This window comes from Anser brachyrhynchus (assembly GCF_964034855.1).
Source record: "Anser brachyrhynchus genome assembly, chromosome: 18".
NCBI classification, from domain to species: domain Eukaryota; kingdom Metazoa; phylum Chordata; class Aves; order Anseriformes; family Anatidae; genus Anser; species Anser brachyrhynchus.
The window spans coordinates 1,330,054-1,354,144 of record NC_137711.1 but is presented as its reverse complement, the minus strand read 5'-3'; the positions used below and the strand labels follow the sequence as shown (position 1 = coordinate 1,354,144).

Below are 24,091 nucleotides of genomic sequence, written 5' to 3'. Positions count from 1 at the left end.
ACCAGGGCCCCCCAGGGCCCCCCAATACCCCCCAGTCCCCTCCAATCCCCCCCAGGGCCCCCCAGGACCCCCCAGTCCCCTCCACCTCCCAGCCGCCGGCCCCACGCCGTGGCCGCCAGCCCCAGCCCCAGCCCCTCAGCAGCTGCCAAGAACACCTTGGTTTCAGCCAATTTTTGTCAAGTCCATAAAAAAGGGGTCAGGGGGGCAAATAACGAGGGGGCGCCCTCCGCCGTGGGGGTGGGGACAGGGGGCAGTCACCCCCGTGTCCCTGCGGGGATCCCGGGTCCCCACGTCCCGCGGTGGGCAGCTCCAAAACGCCCCATTGGACATGGGGTGAGCCGAGCCCCCCCGTGATCCCCCCCCGGGCTGAGCCCCTGCCGCGGTGCCCTCGTCCCCCCGACGCCCCCCGTGTCCCCTCGCAGCCGGTGCGTGCCGGGGGGCGATGGTCCCGGTGCCCAACAGCACGGCGGCGACGTGGGCCGGTGAATCGGCGCGGCCAGAGCCGGAGCGGTCACCCTGCATGGTCGGCATCTTCCCCGTGGTGTACTACAGCGTCCTGCTGGGCCTGGGGCTGCCAGGTGAGGGGCTGGGGGCTGCCGGGGGGGCGGGGGGCACAGCACCCATCCTGCCTCGCCCGCAAACAGCGCTGAGCCGTGTACCCGCAGCTCAACCACTGCCCTCTGCTTCCAGCTCCCTTCCCGGCCCTTTTTGGGGTGGTGAGGTGGGGGGGTCCCGACCTGCCCCCACGGTGCCCCCCGCCTCGGGGCCGGCACCAAGCTGCGGACCCCCGCCCCGCACGGCGGGTGCCCCAGCGGCAGGGACAGATGGCATTTGCCTCGCTGGGGCTGACACACGGAAGAGATTAATCAGCTCAGCAAATCCCCCCCCAGCGCTGCGATATTTATAGCCCCCGCCCCCCCCGCTGCACCCCCACCAGGGCCACGGGGCTGAGCCCGGCGCCAGGGGGGGGCCGTGAGCCGCGGGGGTCTCACCGCCGGGCGCCGCTCCCCCCCCCCCCCCTCCAGTGAACGTGCTGAGCGCCGTGGCCCTGTCCCGCCTGGCCACGAGGACCAAGAAGTCGTCGTACTGGTACCTGCTGGCCCTGGCCACCTCCGACATCCTCACCCAGGTCTTCATCATCTTCGTGGGCTTCATCCTGCAGACGGCCATCCTGGCGCGGGCGCTGCCCAGCGCCTTCACCCACGCCGTCACCGTGCTGGAGTTCGCGGCCAACCACGCGTCCACCTGGGTCACCGTCCTGCTGACCGTGGACCGCTACGTGGCCCTGTGCCACCCGCTGCGCTACCGCGCCCTCTCCTACCCGCGGCGCACCCGCAGGATCATCGCCGCCGTCTTCGCCGCCGCGCTGGCCACCGGCATCCCCTTCTACTGGTGGCTGGACGCGTGGCGCGACGCCGACCCCCCCACGGCCCTGGACAGGGCGCTCAAGTGGGCGCACTGCGTCACCAGCTACTTCTTGCCCTGCGGCATCTTCCTGGCCACCAACTCGGTCGTCATCCGCAAGCTGAAGCGGCGGGGGCGCCCGGGGGGCCGCCGGCCCCTCCTGAGCAAGAGCACGGCGCTCCTGCTGGCCGTCACCGCCGTCTTCGTGGTGCTCTGGGCGCCCCGCGCCGTCGTCATGATGTGCCACCTCTACGTGGCCTCGGTCAGGAGGGACTGGCGCGTGCACCTGGCCTTGGACGTGGCCAACATGGTGGCCATGCTCAGCACCACCCTCAACTTCTTCCTCTACTGCTTTGTCAGCCAGACCTTCCGCCGCGCGGTGGGCGAGGTGCTCCGGGCCCACCCCCGGCACGGCCCCCGCCCCGCAAACCCCCGCATCCCACCCCCGGCCCTGAAACCCCTGGAGCTGCTGGCCGGCACGGCGCTCTGAGCCGGGGGCTGCCACCGGCCAGGGACCCCCGGTGCTCGCCCAGCCCCTGGCATCGCCCCCAGCACCCTGGGAGACCCTGCCCGTGGGACACTGCCCGGCTGCGCCCACCCCGTGCGGTGCTGGTGGGGTTGGGGGGGGCTCAGGGCTGCTCCCGAAGCCCCCAGGAACCGCAGCTGCCCCGGGGGGCCGGGTGCTTGCGAGCTCTGCAGCCCCGCCAAGGCGTAATGGGGCTGCTCCTGCCCCCATAAACGTCTGTGCTCACACCAAAATCTGCCTGAGTCCAGCTCCGTGCGGCTGCCTGGGACGGGGGCACAGCACCCCCTGCATGTGGGGTCCCCCTGCCCAGCCCAGTGCACCCCGGGTGCTCTGTGGGGCCGGGTCCCATCCTGTGATCCCCCCCAGACCCACGTGGGGCACCCCCCCACGAGGTGCCACCCTCGCGGTGTGACCGTGCCAGCCTGCCTGTCCCCAGCTGCCACCAGAGGGCAGGGACAGGACGCCCGGCGGAGCTGGCACCCAGCACCCTGACACCCAGCACCCTGGCACCCAGCACCCTGCGGACTCAGCCGGCACGGCCGGGTTCGGAGCGCCAGCCCTGCGGCCCCACATTCCTCCCTAATTCCCCCATAAAGTCCTTAGCGTAATCCCCCCAAAATCCCGGCCTTTCCGCTGTAATTCCCCATAAACCGGCACCCGTGGGGCTGTCCCGGTGGCGGGGGCTCAGCCGGCCCCGGGGGGATTTGGGCTGCCCCGTGCCCACCCTGCTGAGCCCAGGAGCGGGGCGGGACGGGGGGCAGCGGGGCCCCTGCCTGCCTTGGCCCTCATTGCTCATAAAATGAGCCCAAAGCGGCTCCGTGACGTGGGGCTGACCCACACGGGCACCACCGCACACCCAGCACCGTGCACCCAGCACCCTGTGGCAGGATCAGCCCCCAGCACCTTCCAGCCCCCCCCCAGGCAGACCGACCCGCTTACACCGGGGGTGATCCGGCCCCCGCTGCCCCGGTCCTGCCGACAGGGTTAAACCCCAACCGCGCCGGGGCGGGTGGTACCTGGGAGGTGCTCGCTCCATTAATTCTGGCATTTCAGGACCGGGACCAGATTAGACATTAACTCGAGCAGCGAGCGCCTCCCACCCGCCCCGCGCCCTCCCGCAGGATTTCCCACCCCACAGCCCACCCGGGGGCTGCTGGGGGGCACGGGGCGGGGGGGGGGGGGCTTGCTCGGGAAGGGCAGCGTTGGGGCAGCGTTGGGCCCCAGCTCCAGCCCCGCGTGCGGAGGCCAGGGCGGCCGCCAGCCCCCCCCTCGGCAGCGCTTATTTACTTGGAGAGGGAGGTGGAAACGTGCTAACCGCGTCCGCCTGCGGAGAGGGGCTCGCTGCTGGACAGAACCGGCTCGGATGGAAAACAGCTCCCCAGCCCCGGCGTAAACAGCAGCGGCAGGGAGGCAGCCGGGGAGGGCGAGCACGAGGCCCCCCCCCCGGCCCCCCAGGTAGGGCCCTCACCTTCGCCAAGGTGAGGCCGAGCGGGAGCCGCCGCCGAGCTGGGCCTGGGCTCGCCGTGCCGCCGCCTGGCCCCGTGGCTCTGGAGGAGAGGTAAGCCTGGAAAAAATGCGCCCGGCGTGGCGATGTTTTCGGAAGCTCTCCCCGCAAGGAAGCCTGGCGCGGCTCCCTGGCTGTGCCGCGCTGCCCCCCAGCCCCTCGCCGCAGCTGCTGTGCCGCCAGGGTCCGGCTCTGCCAGCCCTGCCACCGGGGACGTCGCCCCCCAGCCCGGCCAGGGCACCGAAAGGGCTGCGCCGGGTGCCCAACGCCATGGGACCGGCCCTGCAACGCTGCCGGCACATGGCAGCATCGCACCCAACTTACCCCCCCCGGCTGCCTCCCCAGCGGGGTGTTCCTGTAGGACCTACAAAAACCCCTCCTGAGAAACCGGGGGTGGAAAGCTTGGGGACGGGGGGTGGGGGGGGGCAACAACCCGACGTGGTGGGCACATATGGGCCAGCACCGGGCACCACGGGGTGGCCTCGGCAGGATGGATGCTGGCCGGCGGCCTCAGAGGAGAGGGGGGGAGTGGGGGCTCGGGCCAGGCAGCCGCCGGGAACGCGCCGTGAGCGGAAGGAAGCGCGGCAGGAAGCCGCGTGCAGCCTGGCCTCTGCAGCACGGGTCGGGGGCAGCGGGGGCGCTGGGGAAGCCGGCCCCCGCTCTCGGCGCCGCTGAGCCAAGGCTGAACCCGACTCCCTGGGGAAACTGAGGCACAAAGAGGCCACGGGGAGGAGGCAGCGGAGCCCCGTTGTGCGGCCCCGCAGCCCTGCTCCTGTGCCCGTGCGAGGGCACACAGGAGGTGCATGCCCCCCCCCCGCAGGCAGGGACGAGCCTGCCCCGGTGTGGCACTGCAGCCAAGCGCTCTTTAGGGAAAAAGAGGGCAGGAGGGACGGTGGCTGTGGGTGCAGCACCCATCCCCGATGTGCTACCCCGTCCCCGCGGTGCCACCCCCCGTGCCACGGTGCTGCCAGCCCCGGCTCTGCCTCCCCGTCTGCTCGGATTGTTTTCGTCCCAGCCCAGGCTGGGGGAGGACCCGGCAGCGGCGTGCTGAACTTTGGGCTGCATCCTTCACCCTCTTGCTTCACCCTCCCAAAATAGCAGCGCCTGCCTGGAAACCTCCTCCGGGGCCAGCAGGGCCACAGGTCCCCGGGGTGCCCCGAGCCTCCCACGGCTCTTCCCCATCCCCGAGCCCCAGGGGACGCGGTGGCTGCGGGGTGCCCTGGCCAAGCCGTGGGTGCTGGGTCAGCCCCGCTCCCAGCCCCGCTCCCAGGACCACCGAACCCCCGGGATGGGGCTGCCCTGGCCCCCAGCCCCTCGCCGGCTGCAGGCCTCTCCCGGGGCCGCCGAGCCCTGCCAAGGGCTCAGCCGCCAGCTGACATTCCTCCGGGAGGCCCCTCGGGCCCCCGCCGCGGGGCTGCTCGCCTTCGGTTACGGGGCCCAGCACCGCAGCGAGCGCCCGGTGCAGAGCCCCCCCCGGTCGGTGAGGCCACCCCGGTTCTGGCCCCGTCACCCCAAGGAGCCCCCGGGGGCTGAGCCCCCGCACGCTCATCGCACCGGTGCTCGGGGAGGGGGGGGGCTCCCGCCCCGCTCCCACCCAGCTCTGCCCCCTCGCCCCGGTTCTGTCCCCTCCGTCTGGGGACAGCCCCCGGTGGGTGCCCCCACCCCAGCCCCCGGTGGGTGCCCCCCTCCCCCCCCAGCCCGGTGCGCTGGGGCAGGTCCCGGACGCGCCCCCCCGGCAGCGGCGCACCTCGGGGAGGGGCCGGGCCGGGCCGGGCAGGCGCGCACGGGGCTGCGGGCTCGGGGCTCGGCGCGGAGCGGAGCGGAGCCGCCGGGACACCGGGCGCTGGAGCCGGTGAGAGGGGCAGGGAGGGGGTGAAACCTGCGGGGCTGGGCGGCACCGGCACCGGGATGGACCCGAACGGGACGGGAACCGGCACCGGGGGCGTAAACGGGACCGGGAGCCCAACCGGGAGCGGCACCGGGACGGGCACCGGGAGGGGAAGTGGGACCGGCACCGGCACCGGGACCAGGAGAGCAAATGGGACCGGCACCGGCACCGGGACCGGGAACACAAATGGGACCGGGACCGACACCAGGAGCGAAAATGGGACCGGCACCGGGACCCGTCCACCCGGGGGCTCTCCTGGCCGCAAAGTTGGGGAGGCTCCGGGCGAGTTTGGGGCCGGCACCGCTCGGGGGCGCGGGGGGACTGCGAGGGGCGGGGGGCACCGGCCGGGCCGGGGGCGGCAGGGGCTGTTTCCCACCCCCCGCCGGTACCGGTGCCCCGTCCCCATCTCATGGGGTGGCTCCGGCTTGGTGGGGCTGAGCAGAGCCCGGACACCGGGGGGTGCCTGGCCCCAGGAGGGGGCTTGGGGGGGCGCAGAGATGGGGGCAGCGACGTGGGGCCCCCGACCGCCCCCGTCCCAGCCCCGAGGTGACCTTGTCGCAGGTTTCCTGCCCGGTTTCCTCCCTCTGGCTGGGGGGAGCGCAGGGGGCTGCAGCTTTCCCCTCGCCTTCCTCCTTCCCACGGGCACCCCACGCTCCTTGGGGCTGGCAGCAGGGCCAGGGACCCCTGTGCCCAGGGGGCCGTGCCATGCCGTGCCGTGCCGTGCCGCACCGTGCCGGGCCGTGCCAGGCTGCGGCTGCGTGCGGCGGGGAGCTCTGCTGAGTGGGGCCAAACACGGGACCTGTGCTGGGTCAGTGCCCGGAGCCACAGGAGGGAAGTGGGACAGGAGAAGTGGAAAGGGGAACGTGCGGCGCGCAGTGCCGTGCCAAGGGGACCGACCCGTCCCCGAGCGGTACCTCTGCGGCTGGCCCCGGCCCGCGCTCGGTGCTCCCGGGAAGCCAGCGGGCACGGTGCTGCGTCCAGGCAAGGAGGGCTGGGAGGTGTGCGTCCGTCCGGGGGCACCCGGAGCTGCTCGGGGCTGCGGCGTGGTGCTGGCACAGACCGGGCTCACCGGGACCCCATCGCCAGCCACGGTCCAGCAGGAGATGCCTGACCGGGGACTGTGGGCAGGGTGCTCCAACTCCCGGACATGGCACAGGCAGCGCCCCGTAACGCCTCCTCTTTCCCGCAGGGTCCGTGGACGCCCCGCTCAGCGCCCGCCCCGCGGTGCAGGATGGGTGCTGTGGCGGTGCTGCCCGCGGCCGCCTGCGTCCTGCTGGCCCTGCTGCCCGCGGGCCGTGCCCAGAGCACCCCCCCGGCGGGCTGCGGCAAGGACCTCTCCTCCCTCTACTACAACCTCTGCGACCTCTCGGCGGCCTGGGGCATCGCGGTGGAGGCCGTGGCCAGCCTCGGCGTGGTGACCAGCTTCGTGCTCACCATCGTGCTGGTGGCCAGCCTGCCCTTCGTGCAGGACCCTCAGAAGAAGAGCCTGGTGGCCACGCAGGTCTTCTTCATGCTGGGCACGTTCGGGCTGTTCTGCCTGACGTTTGACTTCATCGTGGGGCCGAACTTCTCCACCTGCGCCTCCCGCCGCTTCCTCTTCGGCGTCCTCTTCGGCATCTGCTTCTCCTGCCTGCTGGCGCACGCCGTCGCCCTCAACTTCCTGGCGCGGAGGAACCAGGGCCCGCGGGGCTGGGTGACGCTGGTGGTGGCCCTGCTCCTCACCCTGGTGGAGGTCATCATCAACGCCGAGTGGCTCACCATCACCGTGGCGCGGCGGGAGAGCGGCCCCGCAGACCCCTGCGTGCTGGCGGACGCCGACTTCGTCCTGGCGCTCATCTACGTCATGGTCCTGCTGGTGGCCGCCTTCGGCACCGCCTGGCCGGCGCTCTGCGGCCGCTACACGCGCTGGAGGAAGCACGGCGCCTTCATCCTGGCCACCACCGGCTTCTCCATGGCCATCTGGGTGGCGTGGACGGCCATGTACCTCTACGGGAACCAGCATGCAGGCAAAAAGCCCGGCTGGGACGACCCCACGCTGGCCATCGCACTGGTGGCCAACGCCTGCGCCTTCATCCTCCTCTACGTCATCCCCGAGGTGACGCACGTGACGCGGCGGGGCCCTGAGCAAGCCTACGAGGATGACGGCTACCCCACGCGCGGGGTGGGCTACGAGACCATCCTGAAGGAGCAGAAGTCGCAGAGCATGTTCGTGGAGAACAAAGCCTTCTCCATGGACGAGCCCTCCTTCGGTAGGCACCGGGTGCGACACGGGGCCGCGAGACGTCTGCTGCGACGCGCCCGGGCGGCTGGGAACGATGCCTGCGATTGTTGTGGCTCCCAAAAACACGCCGGGCTGGGTTTACCAGTTTAGGCTGAGCTCACCCGCTCCGGGGGTGCTCCCCTCCCCGGCGTGGGGTGCCCGCGGCTCCCGGCCCTCCGCCCCGGGGCGGGCGCTGCGCCGTGCTTCTTCCTAAAGGAGGACGTGTCGCCGAGCGCCGGCGCTCGGGAGACCCTACAATAACACGGGGCGGTGCCCCCCACCCCGCAGTGATGCAAACCCCGGGGACGTCCCTCCCACCCCCCGGGAAGGGCGCAGAGCAGCTGGCTGCTCATTAAACCTGCTAACGAGGCCGCGGGTGGGGTGGGGGCGGTGACAGGGGCGTGAGCCCCCCCATTTTCACCGTCCCCGTCTCTTTGCAGCCAAGAAGCCGGTGTCCCCGTACAGCGGCTACAACGGGCAGCTGCTGACCAGCGTCTACCAGCCCACGGAGATGGCTCTGATGCACAAGGGGCCGGTAAGAGCCCTCGCCTCTCCGGAGGCGGCCGCTTCCCCGTAGCCGATGGCTTTTACCTAGCCGATGGCTTTTACCGGGCCGGTTGATAACGGGCGGCTGGGATGGGGCCAGGATGCGGGGCACTGGGGGAACCTGAGCACTGTGCCGGGATGGGCTGCCCAGGGGTGCTGTAATGGGGCGCTGGGGAGGGTCCCCCCCATGCCACGCTGCTCCCCAGGACCCCACAGGGAGTGCGCCCGCGGGCTGGGGGTGCTCCCGGTGCCCCCACGGACCCATTTTCCCCCGCAGAGCGAAGGTCCCTACGACATGATCCTGCCCCGCGCCACCGCCGCCAGCCCTGCCGCGGGCAGCGCCAGCTCCACGCTGCGAGCCGAGGACGCCTTCGCCGTGCAGGCCCGGCACGCCGCGGCACAGCGGGACGGGAGGAGCAGCCAGGTGGGTTAATGAGCAACGAGAGCCGGGGAGGGGGGCAGCAGGGTTGGGCTCCCGCCCAGGTACAAAGTCTTTCCGTGCCTTGACGTCTCCCGTGGGAGGGCAGGGGTGGGGATGACAGGCACCAGGGTGATGCCGCTGCGTGCCGTGCCGTCACGCCTGCCCGGCGCCGTCCTGTTCTGCCCGTAGGTGCAGTCCCCGTACAGCAGGAACCGGTGGTGAAGCCCAGGTCCCACAACGCCAGCACAGCCACGGCCCTGCCGTCCCGATCCTCTGAGGTCTCGTCCCTCCCCGCCTCGTACATCCGCCCCCCGTCAGAGCTGGTTCCTGAGCTGGGGACTCCTGGATGTGGCCCCGGAGCCAGCGCCCTGCCGCCCGGCCGTGGCACCCGCAAGCTGCCTGCTCTGCCCGGCTCCCCTCGTCCCCGCTGCCCACCCCGCCGCGAGGACCGGCTCCTGCAGGGCCACCCCAAGCCACCCCACTGCTGCCTTCACGAGACACCCGTCCCCTTGGGGCCAGGGACACTGCTGCCGGACAGCCAGGGGCACGGGGCGGCTGCCCCGGCGCTGAGCCCCGGTTTCTTGCTGCCCCCCCACGAGCCTCACCAGGCGCTGAGCCAAGCGCAGGCGAGCCCACGGCACGGACTGGGCGCTGCGCCCCTTCGTGCTGGACCTCGAGCCGTCCCCAAGCTCTCCCAGTGCTGACCCCGCTGTGCCTCAGTTTCCCCTTCACCAGGGGATGGGGGGGACGCTCTGGGTCCCGGCACCCGGTGGCCTCCCCCCGCGGCTCCGGCCGCCTTCTCGGTGCCTTCCCCCTCCGCCCTTCTCCCCGCGCCGGGCTCGGGGATCACCCTCGGGGGGGCATCGACGGAGCTGGGCCCCCTCCCTCCTCCTGGCTCCCTCGTTGGTTCTTCCTCTCCCCTTTTTTCAGGTCAGACCTATTAAAGTTGAGTTTTCCTACGCGGTGCTGTAGCAGGTGGCACACGATGGGGACGAGGGGTGCCCGGCTGCGCTGCTCCATCACCGGCCGTGCCGTGGCCAAGGGCTTCCACCTTTGTGCCATTGCGCTCAGCCCCGCGGCCCCCAAGGGGATAAGGCAAGGCCCCGGCCGGGATCGCGTTCCCTGGGCACCCCGGGGTGCCTGCGCTAGGGCCAGGCTGCAGACGGGGCGGCCGTGCCAGGAGCTGGCAGGCTCGGCACCGCGCAGGGTGGGCGGCACGGACCGGCAGCCCGCGGGCAGATGGGCTGCCCGGCGGGAAGCGGCACGGCACGGAGGACGTGCCAAGGTCGGGGGCGGTTTCTCCTGCTCGGATTGCCTTTCCCCTCCGCAGCGATTTCTCCTGCCAGGCAGGAAGCCTGTGGCCGAGCGAGCGGCAGCGCCATGAATTATTCAGGGCCTCAAATGGCTCCGTGGCGGTGGCTGGGGGAGGCGGGTGACCCGCTCTCCTTGAGAGCACCGTGCCCGCACGGGAGTTTGGCACACACGCCGTGTCCCGGCTGTGCCAGCGCCTTCCCTCCTGCTATTGGGAACGCCACCGGCTGCGGGGACGTGGCACAGCCCCGGCAGGGGTCGGCGCCCAAAGGCCGGGGACATCCACGGGTGCTACCGGGGTGCGCAGCTGGAGCGGGCGCCCAGCCCTGCTGCGGGAGCTGCCGGCGCCCCCGGGGCCGCGCTGCGTCACCCGTGTTTACCTGGCGCCAGCAGGCAGCGGGGACGTCTCCAGGCAGCGCCAGGCGCTCAAGGTCCCCAGGGCTGTCACCGCTGCAGCGTGCCCTCCTCCCTGCCGCCGGCACCGCGCGGCACGCGGCGTGTCCCCCGTGGGGCACAGCCACCTGCAAGCAGGGCTTGGAGCCAGGCTGGGCACGCAGCAGCCGTCCCCGGGTCACCCGCACGGGGCACCGGCGTCCCCAGCACGCACCCAGCAGCGGTACAGCACCGCCTTGCTGGGGGGGATGCAGAGGAGACAGCCCTGGGAGCAGCAGCCACCCCAAAACCAGGGCGCACGGACGCTGTCCCCATTCAGCCCTGCGCAAGGACACCGGGGCTGGTTTGAGCCGTGCCGTCCCCGGTGCCACCGGTGGCCCCGACCCCTCTGGCACCACGGGAGCCCCCGGCCGCCGCCAGCCGCAGGGCCCGGGGCGGCCCCGCTGCAACAGGCAGCGCTTTGTGCCGGGGCTGCGGCGCGGGGCGGCCGAACAGCGCTGCCTTTGTGCCGCGCAGGTGAAGCGGCCGCAGGCGCACGTGGGCTGCGCCGTGCCGGGAGCGGTCCCCGGTCCTCAGGGTGGGAGCGGGGGGGACACCGGGGGGGGGGCGTCAGCCCCGGTGTGGGGTCGGTTTGGGTGCGGAGCCGGGGCTGTGGCAGCGATCCTGCCCAGGGAACGGCGGGGATGTGGAGTGGGGTGGTGACGCTGAGGGCAGGGGGAGCATGGCTGAGGACTGAGGGCTCAGCTGTGTCCCCGAGGGGTGACGGCGGGGGACAGTGACACCGTGGTGAGCCCAGCCTCAGCCTACGGGATGCTTCACGTCCCCGGGCTCAGCTCGCTCCCTGGCACCAGGGTGGGAGGCAGATGGGCAACGTCCAGGCACAACGGCCCCAGCCGAGGGCCCTGCCCCAAGCAGAGGGCACACGGTGCCAGCGCTGCCAGCCCGCAGTGACGGCAGTGACACGCACGGGGACTGCCATCTGCCGGCACGGCACGCAGCGGGCACAGCGCCGTCCCTTCCCGGCCGCCGCACAGGAAGGAAGCGCAGCTGGGACCCCGGTGCCAGGAAGGTTTGGGAAGCAGAGGCGTGCTCGCACCATCAGAAAATGGCATTTTACTACAAACGGGTCCGTGGCACCAGAGCCTCCTGGCTCCGGCGCAGGTGCCAGAAAGGTTGCACGGCTCTTGTGAGCCCCAGGGTGCTGTCGGGGCAGCAGCATGGGGTTGAGACAACCGCCCCCCCTCAAGTCCTGGGCTTCCGTGTCCCCCGTGCTGCACACCCAGCTGGCTGTCACCCCACTGCAGCTCCACATGAGGGTCCAGGGGGCTCTTGTGCCCCCTCGCCGGGACGGAGGAGGACAGGGAGGGCTCAGCCGGGCACCCCGCGGGCTGCCTGGGCCTCCCTCCACTGCTGTTTGCGCCTCTGGATGTCGCGATAGGCCTGGACGACGCGTGCCCTCTCCTCCTGCACGATGCGCTGGCGAGCCAGCGACACCGGCGCTGCCAGGGGCACCCGGCCCAGGCGAGGTGTCAGCAGGAGCCGCTTGCGTCCAGCCTGCGGGCAGAGACGGGGCAGCTCAGGGAGGCCGAAGGGAACGGAGCGGTGCGAGGGCACGGCCGCGGGGCAGGAGCCCCGGCCGCGTTCGGCGCCACAGCCCGCAGCTCACCTGCTCTGCGGGGCCCCCGCGCCGGGGCCGCGAGGTGAGGGTGGGCGGCTCCGTCACCACCTCGCCGAACGCCACCGTGTCTGAGGGAGGAGCAGGGCCCGGCATCAGGCAGGGGGAACGCCGCTGCCGCCCGCTCCCACCTCCCCCCGTGCCTCCAGTGCCACCCCCAGCCCCACCTTGGAACAGGCTCTTCTCCAGCAAAGCCTCCTTCTTCTCCTCCTTCTTCTTGCGGGCTTTGTCCAGCTTCTTGTTCTGAAACCTGGGGAGCCGCGTTACGACCCGGGCTCGTGAGCGGACAGCGGGGCAGGAGAGGGACCTTGTACCCCACCGGATCTCCCCAAAAGCTGCCCCCCCCCCCACAGCTCTCCCCTCCCTGCCCTGGCACCAGGCTCCCCGCAGCCCAGCAGCAGGAGGGTGAAGCAGGCCCCAGGGCTGCTTTCAGAGGCTCAGCCCGCCGAGCCGAGACCTCAGAGCCCTCCGCACCCTCCTGCAGCACCACCCCCAGGCACTCAGCGCGGCCCCGGCAAAGCACCGGGCCGGGGCTCGTCCCCGCCGCCCCGCCGTGCCGTGTGGCCGTGCCCTCACTCTTTCTTTCTCCTGGACTTCTGCGGCGCCGCCGCCTCCTTCTCGGGCTCCCGCTGCACCTGGTTTTTGGTGAGGAAGAGGATGCGCTGCACCTCCTGCTCCATGCGGCAGATGTAGGAGTGCTCCGACTCCCCCTTGCCCCGCCTGAACTTGGGCACCGCGATGTCTTCGGGCGCCTGCGCCTTGCGCTGCTGCTGCTGCTGCTGCTTCCCTACGAGAGACGGGCAGGGGGGGTTAGGGCAGGCCGGGACGGGGATGGGGGACGCCGGGGGGGGCAGACCCTGCGCCGTTCCGCAGCCTGGAGCCCCCCGCGCCCCACCTGCCGCCCGCCTCTTCCTGGCTTTGGGGTGCTTCATGGCCTCGCGGCTCCGGATGAGCTCCCGCAGGCAGAAGGGGATCTCCTGCTCGTCGGGGTCCTTGGGCTTCATGTTGGCCCCTGCCTTCTGCTTCCTGGGAGAGAACGGCCCCGGGACAACGGAGCCCGGTGATGGCAGGGCGTGGGGGAGCAGCGAAACCAGGGCAGGGGGCACCACGGGGTGGGAGGAGAGGTGGGCACGGGGGGGCACCGGGACACCGGCACCCCTGGGCACCGGCACTCGGCGTCACCGACACCCTGGGGCACAGGGACACAAGGACATGGAGTCACCGGCACCCCGGGATATGGGGGGGCACCGGTACACAATGGCACACCGGGATATGGGGACACTGGGACATGGGGTCATCTGCACCTAGACATGGGGTCGCACGGGGTCACTGGCACCCCGGGATGCCAGGGCATGGGGACACCGGCACACCGGGACATGGGGGGGCACCGGTACACAGTGGCACACCGGGATATGGGGACACTGGGACACGGGGTCATCTGCACCCCGGGACACCGGGGTAGGGGGACACTGGCACACTGGGACACCGGGACATCGGGGCACCGGCACCCCGGGATATGGGGACACCGGGATGGCAGGGCACCGGCACACCCTGTCGCACCGGGACATGTGGGCACGGGGACACGGGGTCAGCGGGACATGGGGACACTGTCACCCCGGGACACCGGGACTTGGGGGGGCACCGGGACACGGGGACACTGGCAGCCCGGGACATGGGGACACCGGGATGGCAGGGCACCGGGACAAGGGGACACCGGGACGGGAAGACACCGGCACACCGAGACATGGGGACGCGGGGACACCGGGACGCACGGCCACATCCAGACCCTGGCCGGCCCCGGGCCCCGCCCCGCATCCATCCAGCCCCGCCCGCACTGACCTGCCGCGGGGCGGGCCGGCGGCCGGGACCGGGGCCGGTGCCGGTCTGTGTCCCCGTCCCTTCCCGGTCCCGGTCCTGATCCCGGTCCCGGTCCCGGTCCGGGTCCGGGTCCGGGTCCCGGCCCCTCTCTCCGTTCCGCGCCCCCGTCCCGCTCCCGGTCCCGCTCTCGGTCCCCGTCCCATGGCGGCCCGCACGCGGCCTGACCCCGCCGCCACTTCCCGGTGCCCTCCCGCCCCGGTCCCGCCCCCCGCTCCCCATTGGCCGCGCCCAGCCGCCGCGCATCCCATTGGCCGGCCGCGCTTGGAAGCCGAGCTGCCATTGGGCGCGAGAGCTGCCGCTCCGGGCGGGGGAGGGGGCGGGGCCGTTGCCGGGGAGCGGCGGCGGGATGTGGCTGCGGGGGGCGCGGGGGGCGCGCGGCCTGGCGGGGGGGCGCCGGGGGGTGAGCGGGGGCGGGGCTTAAAGGGGCGGGGCTGAAAGGGGCGGGGCTTAAGGGGCGGGGGCGGGGCTTGGGCGGAGGGCGGAGGGGCGGGGGCTGCGCCGGGGGGGGATAAGGGGGCTGCGGGGGGGGGCGGGGGGGCTGCATGGGGGGGTCTGGGGGAGCAACGGGGGCTCTGGGGGCTTTGGGAGCTGCACAGGGGGGTCTGGGGGCTGCATATCGGGGTCTGGGGGAGCAACGGGGGCTCTGGGGGCTGCATTGGGGGCTCTGGGGGCTGGACAGGGGGGTCTGGGGGCTCTGTATGGGGTCTGGGGGCTGCATATGGAGGTCTGGGGGCGCAACGAGGGGCTTGGGAGCTGCACTGGTGGCTCTGGGGGCTGTACGTGGGGGTCTGAGGGCTCTATACGGGGTCAGGGGGCTCCATATGGGGGTCTGAGGACACCACATGGGGTCTGGGGGTTGCATATGGGGGTCAGGGGGCTGCACTGGGGGGTCTGGGGGAGCAACGGGGGCTCTGGGTGCTGCACTTGGGGGTCTGGGGGCTCCACATGGGGTCTGGGAGCTCCGTAGGGGGGGCTTGGGGCTGTACATGAGGGTCTGGGGGCTGTACAGGGGGGTCTGGGGGCTCCACATGAGGCCTGGGGGTTGCATATGGGGGTCAGGGGGCTGCACTGGGGGCTCTGGGGGAGCAATGGGGGCTCTGGGGGCTGCATTGGGGGCTCTGGGGGCTGGACAGGGGGGTCTGGGGGCTCTGTATGGGGTCTGGGGGCTCTGTATGGGGTCTGGGGGCTGCATATGGAGGTCTGGGGGAGCAACGAGGGGCTTGGGAGCTGCACTGGGGGCTCTGGGGGCTGTACGTGGGGGTCTGAGGGCTCTATACGGGGTCAGGGGGCTCCATATGGGGGTCTGGGGGTTGCATATGGGGGTCAGTGGGCTGCACCGGGGGGTCTGGGGGAGCAATGGGGGCTTTGGGAGCTGCACTGGGGGCTCTGGGGGATGCACTTGGGGGTCTAGGGACTCCACGTGGGGTCTGGGGGCTCCATAGGGGCGGCTTGGGGCTGTACAGGGGGGTCAGGGGGCTGCACATGGGGTCTGGGGGCTGTATCAGAGGCACCTGAGGGCTGTACACGGGGGTCTGGGGGCTGCACACACAGGTCTGGGGGCTCTGGGGGCATCAGTAGCCTCACTGGGGGCTCTGGGGGCTGTACATGGGGGTCTCGGGGCAGCACATGGGGTCTGGGGGCTGCGCATGGGGCTCAGGGGGTACCACAAGAGGGTCTGGGGGCTGTACATGGGGTCACGGGGCTGCATCAGAGGCCCCTGAGGGCTGCACATGGGGGTCTGGGGGCTGTACACGGAGGTCTGGGGGCTGCACTGGGGTTGCTGTGCCTACACCGGGGGTCTGGGGGCTCTGAGGAGGACCCCATGTGTGACGGCAGGGACGGTCTGGGGGTGAGGGGGGTTTGGTGGTGGGGCTGGGGGCACCAAGGAGGGCTTGCTGCCAGGGTCAGGGGGTGCTGGGGGGATTTTGGGGGGCAGCCCCCAGCCACTGCCACCACTACCACGGGGCTGCCCCCCGCAGGAGCACCCCGGAGCCCCCCACCCGGGCACCGCCACCGCCTGCAGCCGTCGGAAGCGCTCGGACACCCCGGGAACGGACAGCGGCAGCAGGGGGGGCTCGGACCCCCCGGAAAGCAACCACCGGGCAGAGACCCCAGGGGACGAGGGGGCAGAGCCCCCCTTTTCCCACCCCCCCGACCTCGAACCGCCCACGAACTGCTGCATGAGCGGCTGCGCCAACTGCGTCTGGATCGAGCACGTGGAGCGGCTGCTGCAGCACTACGGCGACGGGGGCGAGCGGGCGCTGGCGGCCGTCGAGAGGCACGTGCAGGACGAGAGCATCAAAATGATCCTGCGGACGGAGATCAGGCTGCGCGCGAAGAAGGACTGAGCCCCGGCGGAACCTCCCCGCTCTGCTCCGGGAGCCGCTTTGGGGCGCCCGGTTTGTGGGGTCGGGGCCCGGTTTCTTCGGGGTGCTCGCTTGTGGGGGCTGAGGCGGGGGGGGGACGCTGCGTGGTGCCCCCTGGGGCCAGCTGCTTTTGCTCCCTCAAGCCTTTTATATATATATAAATATATATATACGTACACACTTATATATACTTATATATATATATTTATATGTATATGTGTGTGTGTATTTATATTTATATATCAAGCGCCTGTCACCATATTGATAAAACACTCTGGAACCGCCCTGACGGCAGGGGTAGGAACAGAAGATGACCCGTTAGCACCTCAGCACTTCTGTTTCCGACCAAATTTATTAAAAAAAAAAAAAAAAGCCACCGGACTTCACTTCCCCCACACCGAGGGCGGGGATTTTCCCCTTGCCTCGTCCTTGCGGCGGAACCGTAAGCGCCTCGGGTGGCGTGAGAGGAGCGCGGTGGTGGCCGTGGCGCGGTGTCACACCGCCCCGCTAAGCCTCTTAGGGGCTTCTCGGCACCGAGGGCTGGGGGCAGGCATCCCCCCCCCCCCCGGGGGCCTCTCCGTGCCCGTCTCCCCCCGCCGCGGGATTTTGCAGCGTGCGGCCCGGGCACGTGGGCCCTGCAAGGGCGGCGCGCCCGGCGCCGTGGTGCGTATCGGTGCCTCTTCCTCCTCGCTCGTCTCTGCCTTAAAACCCCTTAAACTTCACCTTGAGGCGTCACCTCCCTAAATCCCGCCGGGATGAGCAGGGACTCAGCCCGCTGACGCGTGGCCTCGGCAGGAGCCGGGCAGGATCCGGCCCCGTCCCGCCCGGACGAGCTCGCCAAGGGCACTGCCTGCCCCCGAGAGAGGCTCAGCGCTAACGAAGCTCGGTCTGGAAGCGGTAATTACCAGCAGGGCCCTGGCCTTTGCTGGAGAGGTGGCTGGTTCCCCCGGCTCCGTGTGAAACGCTCCTGGATCCGTGTAATCCTATTTGGTGAAGTCTAGCTAATTGCCAGCGGTGGAAGGGGCTGGCGTTCAATTAAAGTGTGCTGAGATTATACCTTTTTGTAATTGCTTTAGTGCCGGGATTACGGCGGGCTTTGGAGTGATACTCCCGAGCTGCAGGGCCGGGTGGGCAGGGGCTCCCGGCCCCTCTTTCCCCCGGGTTTTGGGCTCAGGATCAGAGCGGTTGTCCTGGGGTGCCCGCGGCCGGGCGGTGCTCGGGCTGTCCCCACGCTCAAGACATCCGCGGTGACACCTGGGATTAGCTGGTGGCCCTCGTGTTTGGTGCAGCTGACGGGATGGGGACGGGGATGGGGACGGCAGGAGCCCCCCAGCAGCACCCCGCAGCCCCTGCTGCCATCGGCACGCTGTGCTCGGTGCCAGCACCGTGCTGGATGGGTTTTGGGCGCGCGGTTCTGCAGCTGCACCGTGGCCTTGCCCTGCTGGGACGTTTGGTGCCCATGTCCCCAAGTGGCATCCCAAGCATGCTCTGCAGGACTGAGCCACCGTCCCCATGGCTCAAGGCATGGGTGGCTCACAAGGCAGAGCAGGACCCCCCCCGTGGGCTCTTTGCTGCCTTTTCCTGCCCCAAACCGCGGGGCCGGGGCCGTGCCGGAGCAGCCGTGCCGACACACGGCCCGTCCCCACACCGGTAATCCCGGCACCCCCTCCCCACACGCACGCTGCCAGCCCCCCCGGCGCAGAGCAGGGGGGAGGACAGCAGATTACCCCTTTGAGGAGAAGGGACTTAATCCTATTACCCCGGGGCAGGATAAAATCTGCCGGCCCCCAGCCGCCACGCAGAGCACCCATAGGACACGCGGCAGCAAGCGGAGGGAGTCCTGCGGAGCAGCGCTGGCCTTGGGGACTTCAACCCCTGCGTAAGTGACGGCTCTGCTGCCTGGGGCACCCGGACATGCTGGCACTCGGGCTGCGTCGCTCGGTGCTCAGACAGAGCCCGCGTTTGCCTCCCGTGCTCGGAATTCGCAGCCAAACCCCGCAGCTCCGTGCTGGGTCCCATCAAGCCCGCAGCTGGAGCGGACTTGGTGCTGAAAATCTCCGGCACTCGGCACGTCTCGGGGCTGCCGTGCCCGCAGGAGGCACAGCGTGGGATGGAGCTGCCCTGGGATTTCTGGCTCGGCTGCAGCCCCCCGCCCCGCAACCACGGCTGCCCAACGCCCCGTGGCCAGCCCAGGGTCTGCGCCGTCCTTGAACGCCGTCCCGCTGCACACAAGCCCCAAGGGACACCTCGGTCCCTGCGGGTGGCTGCGCCACCGCCAGCTCTTGGTGGCACCTTCAACACCTGGCTTGGCGCAGACCCCGGGGGTGGTGCCAGCGAGGGGTCCCGGGGTGCCACATCCACCCCGGGGTGAGGGCAAGGACCGCGGGCATTGCCCAACGAGCGCAGGGGCTCAGCCTGCCCTTCGTTGCCTTTGGGGTAAGGGGATTAGCGGGCTCTGAGCTGGGCTAATTCCAGGTTGCGGGGAGGGAGGGGGCTCTCCCCCAGGGCAGCACAGAAAGCCGATCAGCAGCGGATGGGGGGCTCAGGGCAGGGTGGGAGTGGGGGCACCCAGCACCAGGTGGGCACAGCACATCCCCCACGCTGGTTGGGCTGGGTAAGGGGGCTGCAGCCGGAGCCCCCCCATACCCCACATCTCCCCTCCGGCAGGTCCGAGGAGCCGTCCCACGCCGGAGCCGCAGGGACAGCCGCCACCCGGGGCAGGCTGCTGGCCCCGGCACAGCCATGAGCCTGGAGCCCCACAAACCGGAGATCAAGTCGGCCACGAGGGTGACCGGGGGACCCGCCACCCCCCGGAAAGGACCACCGAAATTCAAGCAGAGGCAGACGAGGCAGTTCAAGAGCAAGCCACCCAAGAAGGGGGTGCAGGGGTGAGTGGGGCCGAGCAGCTAGACCCCATGCGGGGTCACAGACGGGGGTGCCAGTGTGGCACAGGTCAGGCTGCCGTGCAGCGGGGACAGACCCTCGCTTCCCTTGCAGGTTTGGCGATGACATCCCGGGCATGGAAGGGCTGGGAACAGGTATGGGGTCCCTATCCCAAATCTGCTGCGGCAGCAGGGTGCCCTGTGGGGACAGCCGCCGCAGCCGGGCTGGGGGTTGTGCTGACGCAGCCTCTCTTCTCCGCAGATATCACCGTGATCTGCCCTTGGGAAGCCTTCAGCCACCTGGAGCTGCACGAGCTGGCTCAGTACGGCATCATCTAGGCCGGCCACGGCCACCGCAGCCCACCCGCCCCGTAGCACTGTTCGTTTAGGAGCTGCCCCATTTGCGTAGCAGGGCACAGCCTGGAAAAATACTCATTAAAACCCAAAATGAGTGCAGGAGCCTGGTGTCATGGTCTGGGGTTGGCAGGGACGGGGCTGGAAGGCATCTCCTCATGCCACGGGTGCAGGGAGGGGATGTAATGATGGGATACGGACACGGTTGGGGCTCAGCTTCTGCAGAGGTTTATTCTGGGTTGCATCAGCCTGGTCTGCAACAAAGGAGGGCAGATGGAGAGCACAGGGCGCCCCAGCCATGCTCAGCATCACCCCCAACCCCGCAGTGTCCCCCCCCGGGGTGGCAGCCAGCCCCCCATCAGCCCCACACCCCGCCGGGCGCGATGTCCGCAAGCACCTTCAGCGCCATGAGCAGCCCAGCAGCCTCCAGCAGCACCAGCACAGCCGCGCCGGTTGCGATGCTGCCGGCCTGGCCGCGGAGCCAGGCTCCGAGCTGCACCACGCAGCCCCCCAGGTGCACAACGCCGGCAGCCTCCATGTCCCCGAGGCGCAGGACCCCCAGGGCGCACTGGTCATTGGTGACGGAGCCGTTCTGCAGCGGGTCCAGGCAGCAGGAGGCAGGCACGCTGCAGGCTTGCACCCCCGGGGCGCTGCAGTTGAAGTACCTGCGGGAGGAACCAGGAGAAATCACCGAGTCCCCGCCGCCCTCCTGCAGCGGGGAGGCCCCCCCCGTGCCCCCCCATGCCCCAACTCACGGGTTGCTCTCCCAGTCTCGGTAGGAGCCGAGCCCGCAGCAGCTCAGGGCGCGCTGTACCTCGTCCACCAGGAGCCTTAGGTCAGGCTCCTGCTGGTAGTGCAGCAGGCAGAGCAGCAGGGCGGCACGCAGGGCGTCGCGCAGCCGGCGCCGCGCCGCGAACAGCAGCAGCCCCCCCAGCACCTCCAGCCCCACGAAGGCCAGCACGGCCCCCACGAAGAAGCGCAGGAGGCAGGCGCTGGAGCGGAGGGCCCCCAGGCAGCCGGCCAGGGACACGGCGCTGGCCCCCAGCCCCGCCAGCACGAAGAGCAGCATGGGGTCGGAGCCCAGCAGGGCCAGGCGCTCGTGCTGCAGCGAGCCCTTGGCCAGCAGCCCCCACACCCCGACTCCTAGGGCCAGCAGGCCCAGCAGGAGGAAGAGGAGGTTCCAGAGGAAGGCCAGGTACCGCACGCAGTGGCTGAAGGCGCCCGGCTTGGGGGGCACGGGGCACCACTCCTCGGGGTGCTGCTCGGCCGCAGGAAGGTGCGTGTCCTCCACCAGCAAGCCTTCATCATTGTCATCATCAGAGGGGTAGGGCAGCTCCGCCAGCCTGGATGCCTGCGTGGGACAGACAAGCCACAGCCCCCGTGGCAGCTGCAGGGCCTGCGGACCCCCAGAAACACCCCCGTAATGGCCCCCAGCCCTCACACCCCCCGTGTACACCAGCACAAGGCAGCTGGGGGCTCCCAGAGCCACCCCATGCTCCGATGTGATGTGGGTGAGCTGGGCATGGGGCACCCTGCGTCCACCCCCCCGGGTCTGTACAGATGGGGAGCCATGGGGGGGAGATCTGCCAGAGACCCTACCTCTTATAGGGACCCCCAGCTCATCCCTATGGGGACCCCCAGGGATGTAGGCACCCTGGGGACCCAGAGGTGCCCAGGAAGCACCCAGCCCCCCCAGGGCCAGGACACAGGGCCACCCCAAGGACCCTACAGGGGTCAGCAGGGGGGTCCCGCAGGTTACCTGGGGCAGCAGCCGGCTGCTCTCCCCGCTGCCAACCGCCCTGCGGGGTCTGAGGAGCCAGGACAGCCGTTCCCTGAGCGGCGCCATCCTGCTCCCCGGGGCTGCTGCAGTCACGCTCCCATCATGTGAGAGGCTGCGGCCGGGCCTTAAATAGGGCCGCGGCTCCCAGCACCACAGCTGGGCCCACTCAAGACCCCCCCCATGCAGCCCCCACACTGACGGGTGATGAAGGCTTGGCAGGATGGATCCGGAGCCACCATTAGAGGGGCAGTGGGGGTGAGGAGGGGACAAGGACCCACGCCCCAGCTGAGCCCACCCCATGGTTTTCTGAGCCCCGTGGGGGCTCCCCCCACGTGTGGGGGGAGGAAGAGGGAAGAGGAGTAGGAAGATGAGGAGGAGGAGGAAGAGGAGGAAGAGGAGGAAGGGGGGACTGTTTGTATCCGGAACAAAAAAACAAGCGCTGCGGTTGAGGGGGGCGGGTTACGCCGTTGCACCGCACATCCGTGGGGGAACGGTGCCGCGGCGGACCGCCCCGCCTAGGAACCTTTGTGCACCGGAACGCGAGGGCCGGGTTCCGGGGCCCACCCGGCGGCCTGAAGCGCTCGGGCAGCGGCGGCGGGGCCGGGACCGGGCCCTGGGGGTGGCGGCGGCGGCAGCGGAGGGGGAGGGGGGGGGGGGGAACGGAGCCGAGCTGGGCCTCAACGAGGTGGGGGTGGGGGGACGACGCGTTTGGGCAGCACCGGGCAGCGCCGAGGGGGCTCGGAAGGGCGGCGAGATGGCGGAGACGATCGTGAGTGGGGCCCGGCGGCGGCGGCGGCGGGGGAGGGGCGATGAGGCAGCAGAATCCGGGGGGGGGCGGCGGGGAAGGCCCGGGGGGGTGTTGGGGGGGGGCAGCACACGGTCTAGCTGGGGGGGGGGGGGGGAAGCAGGGGGAAGGCGTCCAAAGCACCGCTCCGCGGTGCTTTGGACGCCTTCCCCCTGCTTCCCCCCCCCCGCCAAAGTGTTGGGTGTTGGTTTTTTAACCCCCCCCCCCCCCCGGCACCTCAGGCCTTCCTCTGCCTCCTGTCAGCACCCCCGGGGGGGGGCTTCTGGCAGGACGCCGGCACGCCTCGCTGCTCCCTCGGACCCTCACCCGGTCCCAGGGAGACAGTGTTTACGTTCGCCGCTTCCCCGGCCCTTTTTACCACCTCCCGTGCCCGGTTTTTATTTATATTTTTATATTTCTCCCCTCCAAAGTTGCCATTTTCCCCCCACTTCTGACTTCAGACTGCAGTAGGGAGCGTGAGGACACCGGTGTTTACTTTCGCTGCTTCCCCGGCCCTTTTTACCACCTCCCGTGCCCAGTTTTTATTTATATTTTTATATTTCTCCCCTCCAAAGTTGCCATTTTCTCCCCACCTCGGACTTCAAACTTCAGCAGGGAGCGTGAGGACAGCAGTGTTTACGTTCGCTGCTTCCCCCTTTTTACCGCTCCCATGCCCAATTTTTGTTTATATTTCCATTTTTTACCCCCCAAAGTTGCCGTTTTTCCCCACTTCCGACTTAACGCTTCACCAAAAGCAACGCAGAATGTTTCCTGGCTTTGTGTCTCTTCGTTAGAAGGCAATATGAGATGTTAACTCTCTGCGTCCCTTCGTTAGCCGTGCAATTTGCATGCCACTAACGAGGGCTGAGGCGTAACGACCTCGCGGGGGCCCGTCAGCACCGGTCCGGCCGGTGTGTGTGGCGCTGGGTGAGTCCCTCCCGGAGAAGCTCTGATTCACCTTTCTTCTGAAAGTTCAGTTCGGCGTCCGAGGGCAGAGCTCTGACCAAAAAAAAAGCAGCGTTAGCGTTTTTTTTTTTTCCCTGCCAGCTTCTCGCTGGACCTCGTCCATGAGGGTAATTAATCCTTCGGCGTGCAGCCCCCGGCCGTGCAGCGCCACCCAGGCGGAATGACTTCCCTGCGTTGTTGCGCTCTGATGGGGAGCGGCGTTAGAAGCCCGGGCGGGGGGAATTCACCGCGCTGGAGCGAGCCGCGAGCACGGGGCGGGCTCCGTGTCCCCGCAGCTAACGGGGGCTGTCCTCTTCTCCCCGCAGATCATCCGCGTGCAGTCGCCAGAAGGGGTGAAGCGCATCACGGCCACCAAGCGCGAGACCGTGGCCACGTTCCTCAAGAAGGTAGCCGAGCCCTCGCCGCGTTCCGGCCGGGCCGGGGAAAAAAAAGCTGTTTTTATTGATAGAGCTGAAACTAGATTCCTCGGAGTGTATCCAGAGGGATAAATAACCAATTTAAAGAAGGAAACGTATCGGCTTTTCAGTTGGGATCCTTGGGGTGGGAGCTTTCCTGGGGCGGGACGGGCGTTTCGTGTTCCCCCAGAGGCACGGCGGTTGGGGGAGCCCAGGCTGAGAGCAGCCCAGGGAGGCTGTTTGATAACCGAACCCTGCTGCGAGGGGTCGGCCTCTTCGGCGTGATCCCAGCTGCAATTCAGCTGCGTGGTTTGTGCTTTGCGTGCCATTCGGGTGCGTTCTGCGTGCTGCTGGGGTCCCGTTATCGTTCTGGAGAGAGCAGGCAGGTGATTAAGGCGAGTTTGTGAAGCGATCTGAGGGCCTCCGGGACCTTCTGGGGAAGGTTTCCACCCCGAAGCGTGAGGAGCACGGCGAGGGTTGGGGCTGTCAGGCTGGGAGGTGGCCGCAGCTCGCTCTCTGGTTTGCCGCAGCTGCTCGCTGTGTAAGGTTTGCTGTTTGGGAGCGAGCAGCTCTCCGTTTCCTCCCCTCCTGAAACCCCGAAGTGAGGATTTCTTTCCTTCGTAAGAGAAGGGCCATCCTGGTCAGCTTTCCCCCTGCAAGGAGGAAGGGGAGCAGACCGAGACGTTCTGTTTTTAGGTCACTTGATTTGTTTGACGCTTGGGCCCAGACCACAGCAGCCATCCCCTCCTCACCAAGCA

General features: G+C 69.9%; 7 protein-coding genes across 8 annotated transcripts in view; 5 read left to right on the top strand and 2 right to left on the bottom strand.

Moving 5' to 3' along the window:
* The first annotated feature begins 205 nt into the window (after positions 1 to 205).
* Positions 206 to 2,038, top strand: GPR142 (G protein-coupled receptor 142). The gene is made up of 2 exons (XM_080561072.1): positions 206 to 578; positions 1,026 to 2,038. Exons 1-2 carry the CDS (start codon positions 443 to 445, stop codon positions 1,892 to 1,894), a joined length of 1,005 nt encoding a protein of 334 aa, XP_080417198.1. The 5' UTR covers positions 206 to 442; the 3' UTR covers positions 1,895 to 2,038.
* A 119-nt stretch (positions 2,039 to 2,157) lies between these two features.
* On the top strand, positions 2,158 to 9,508 carry GPRC5C (G protein-coupled receptor class C group 5 member C). Of its 2 annotated transcripts, none has more exons than XM_080561063.1 (5): positions 2,158 to 3,488; positions 6,512 to 7,571; positions 8,023 to 8,117; positions 8,406 to 8,552; positions 8,739 to 9,508. In XM_080561063.1, exons 2-5 carry the CDS (start codon positions 6,554 to 6,556, stop codon positions 8,769 to 8,771), a joined length of 1,293 nt encoding a protein of 430 aa, XP_080417189.1. In that variant the 5' UTR covers positions 2,158 to 3,488; positions 6,512 to 6,553; the 3' UTR covers positions 8,772 to 9,508. The 2 variants fall into 2 exon arrangements, with proteins under 2 accessions (XP_080417189.1, XP_080417188.1); XM_080561062.1 differs by lacking the exon at positions 2,158 to 3,488 and adding an exon at positions 3,510 to 5,286.
* Positions 9,509 to 11,350: 1,842 nt separating this feature from the next.
* CCDC137 (coiled-coil domain containing 137) lies at positions 11,351 to 14,001 on the bottom strand. Its single transcript, XM_080561073.1, has 6 exons — positions 13,768 to 14,001; positions 12,824 to 12,954; positions 12,505 to 12,715; positions 12,096 to 12,178; positions 11,920 to 11,999; positions 11,351 to 11,807 (listed from the first exon to the last, which is right to left on the bottom strand). Exons 1-6 carry the CDS (start codon positions 13,947 to 13,949, stop codon positions 11,622 to 11,624), a joined length of 873 nt encoding a protein of 290 aa, XP_080417199.1. The 5' UTR covers positions 13,950 to 14,001; the 3' UTR covers positions 11,351 to 11,621.
* Positions 14,002 to 14,102: 101 nt separating this feature from the next.
* OXLD1 (oxidoreductase like domain containing 1) lies at positions 14,103 to 19,180 on the top strand. Its single transcript, XM_080561074.1, has 3 exons — positions 14,103 to 14,206; positions 15,786 to 18,051; positions 18,840 to 19,180. The coding sequence occupies exons 1-2, from the start codon at positions 14,153 to 14,155 to the stop codon at positions 16,152 to 16,154; spliced, it is 423 nt and encodes a 140-aa protein (XP_080417200.1). The 5' UTR covers positions 14,103 to 14,152; the 3' UTR covers positions 16,155 to 18,051; positions 18,840 to 19,180.
* On the top strand, positions 18,915 to 19,449 carry PDE6G (phosphodiesterase 6G; the record flags this gene model as incomplete). Its single annotated transcript, XM_080561075.1, has 3 exons — positions 18,915 to 19,060; positions 19,170 to 19,210; positions 19,317 to 19,449. The coding sequence occupies 3 exons, from the start codon at positions 18,915 to 18,917 to the stop codon at positions 19,391 to 19,393; spliced, it is 264 nt and encodes an 87-aa protein (XP_080417201.1). The 3' UTR covers positions 19,394 to 19,449.
* Positions 19,372 to 21,422, bottom strand: TSPAN10 (tetraspanin 10). Its single transcript, XM_080561068.1, has 3 exons — positions 21,168 to 21,422; positions 20,164 to 20,759; positions 19,372 to 20,073 (listed from the first exon to the last, which is right to left on the bottom strand). Exons 1-3 carry the CDS (start codon positions 21,252 to 21,254, stop codon positions 19,767 to 19,769), a joined length of 990 nt encoding a protein of 329 aa, XP_080417194.1. The 5' UTR covers positions 21,255 to 21,422; the 3' UTR covers positions 19,372 to 19,766.
* A 376-nt stretch (positions 21,423 to 21,798) lies between these two features.
* NPLOC4 (NPL4 homolog, ubiquitin recognition factor) overlaps positions 21,799 to 24,091 on the top strand; it is a 29,842-nt gene continuing 27,549 nt past the window's right edge. Inside the window, exons 1-2 of the mRNA XM_080561058.1 lie at positions 21,799 to 21,957; positions 23,244 to 23,324. Coding sequence (XP_080417184.1) covers positions 21,943 to 21,957; positions 23,244 to 23,324 — 96 coding nt within the window. The 5' untranslated portion in view covers positions 21,799 to 21,942. The remainder of the gene's footprint in view (positions 21,958 to 23,243; positions 23,325 to 24,091) is intronic.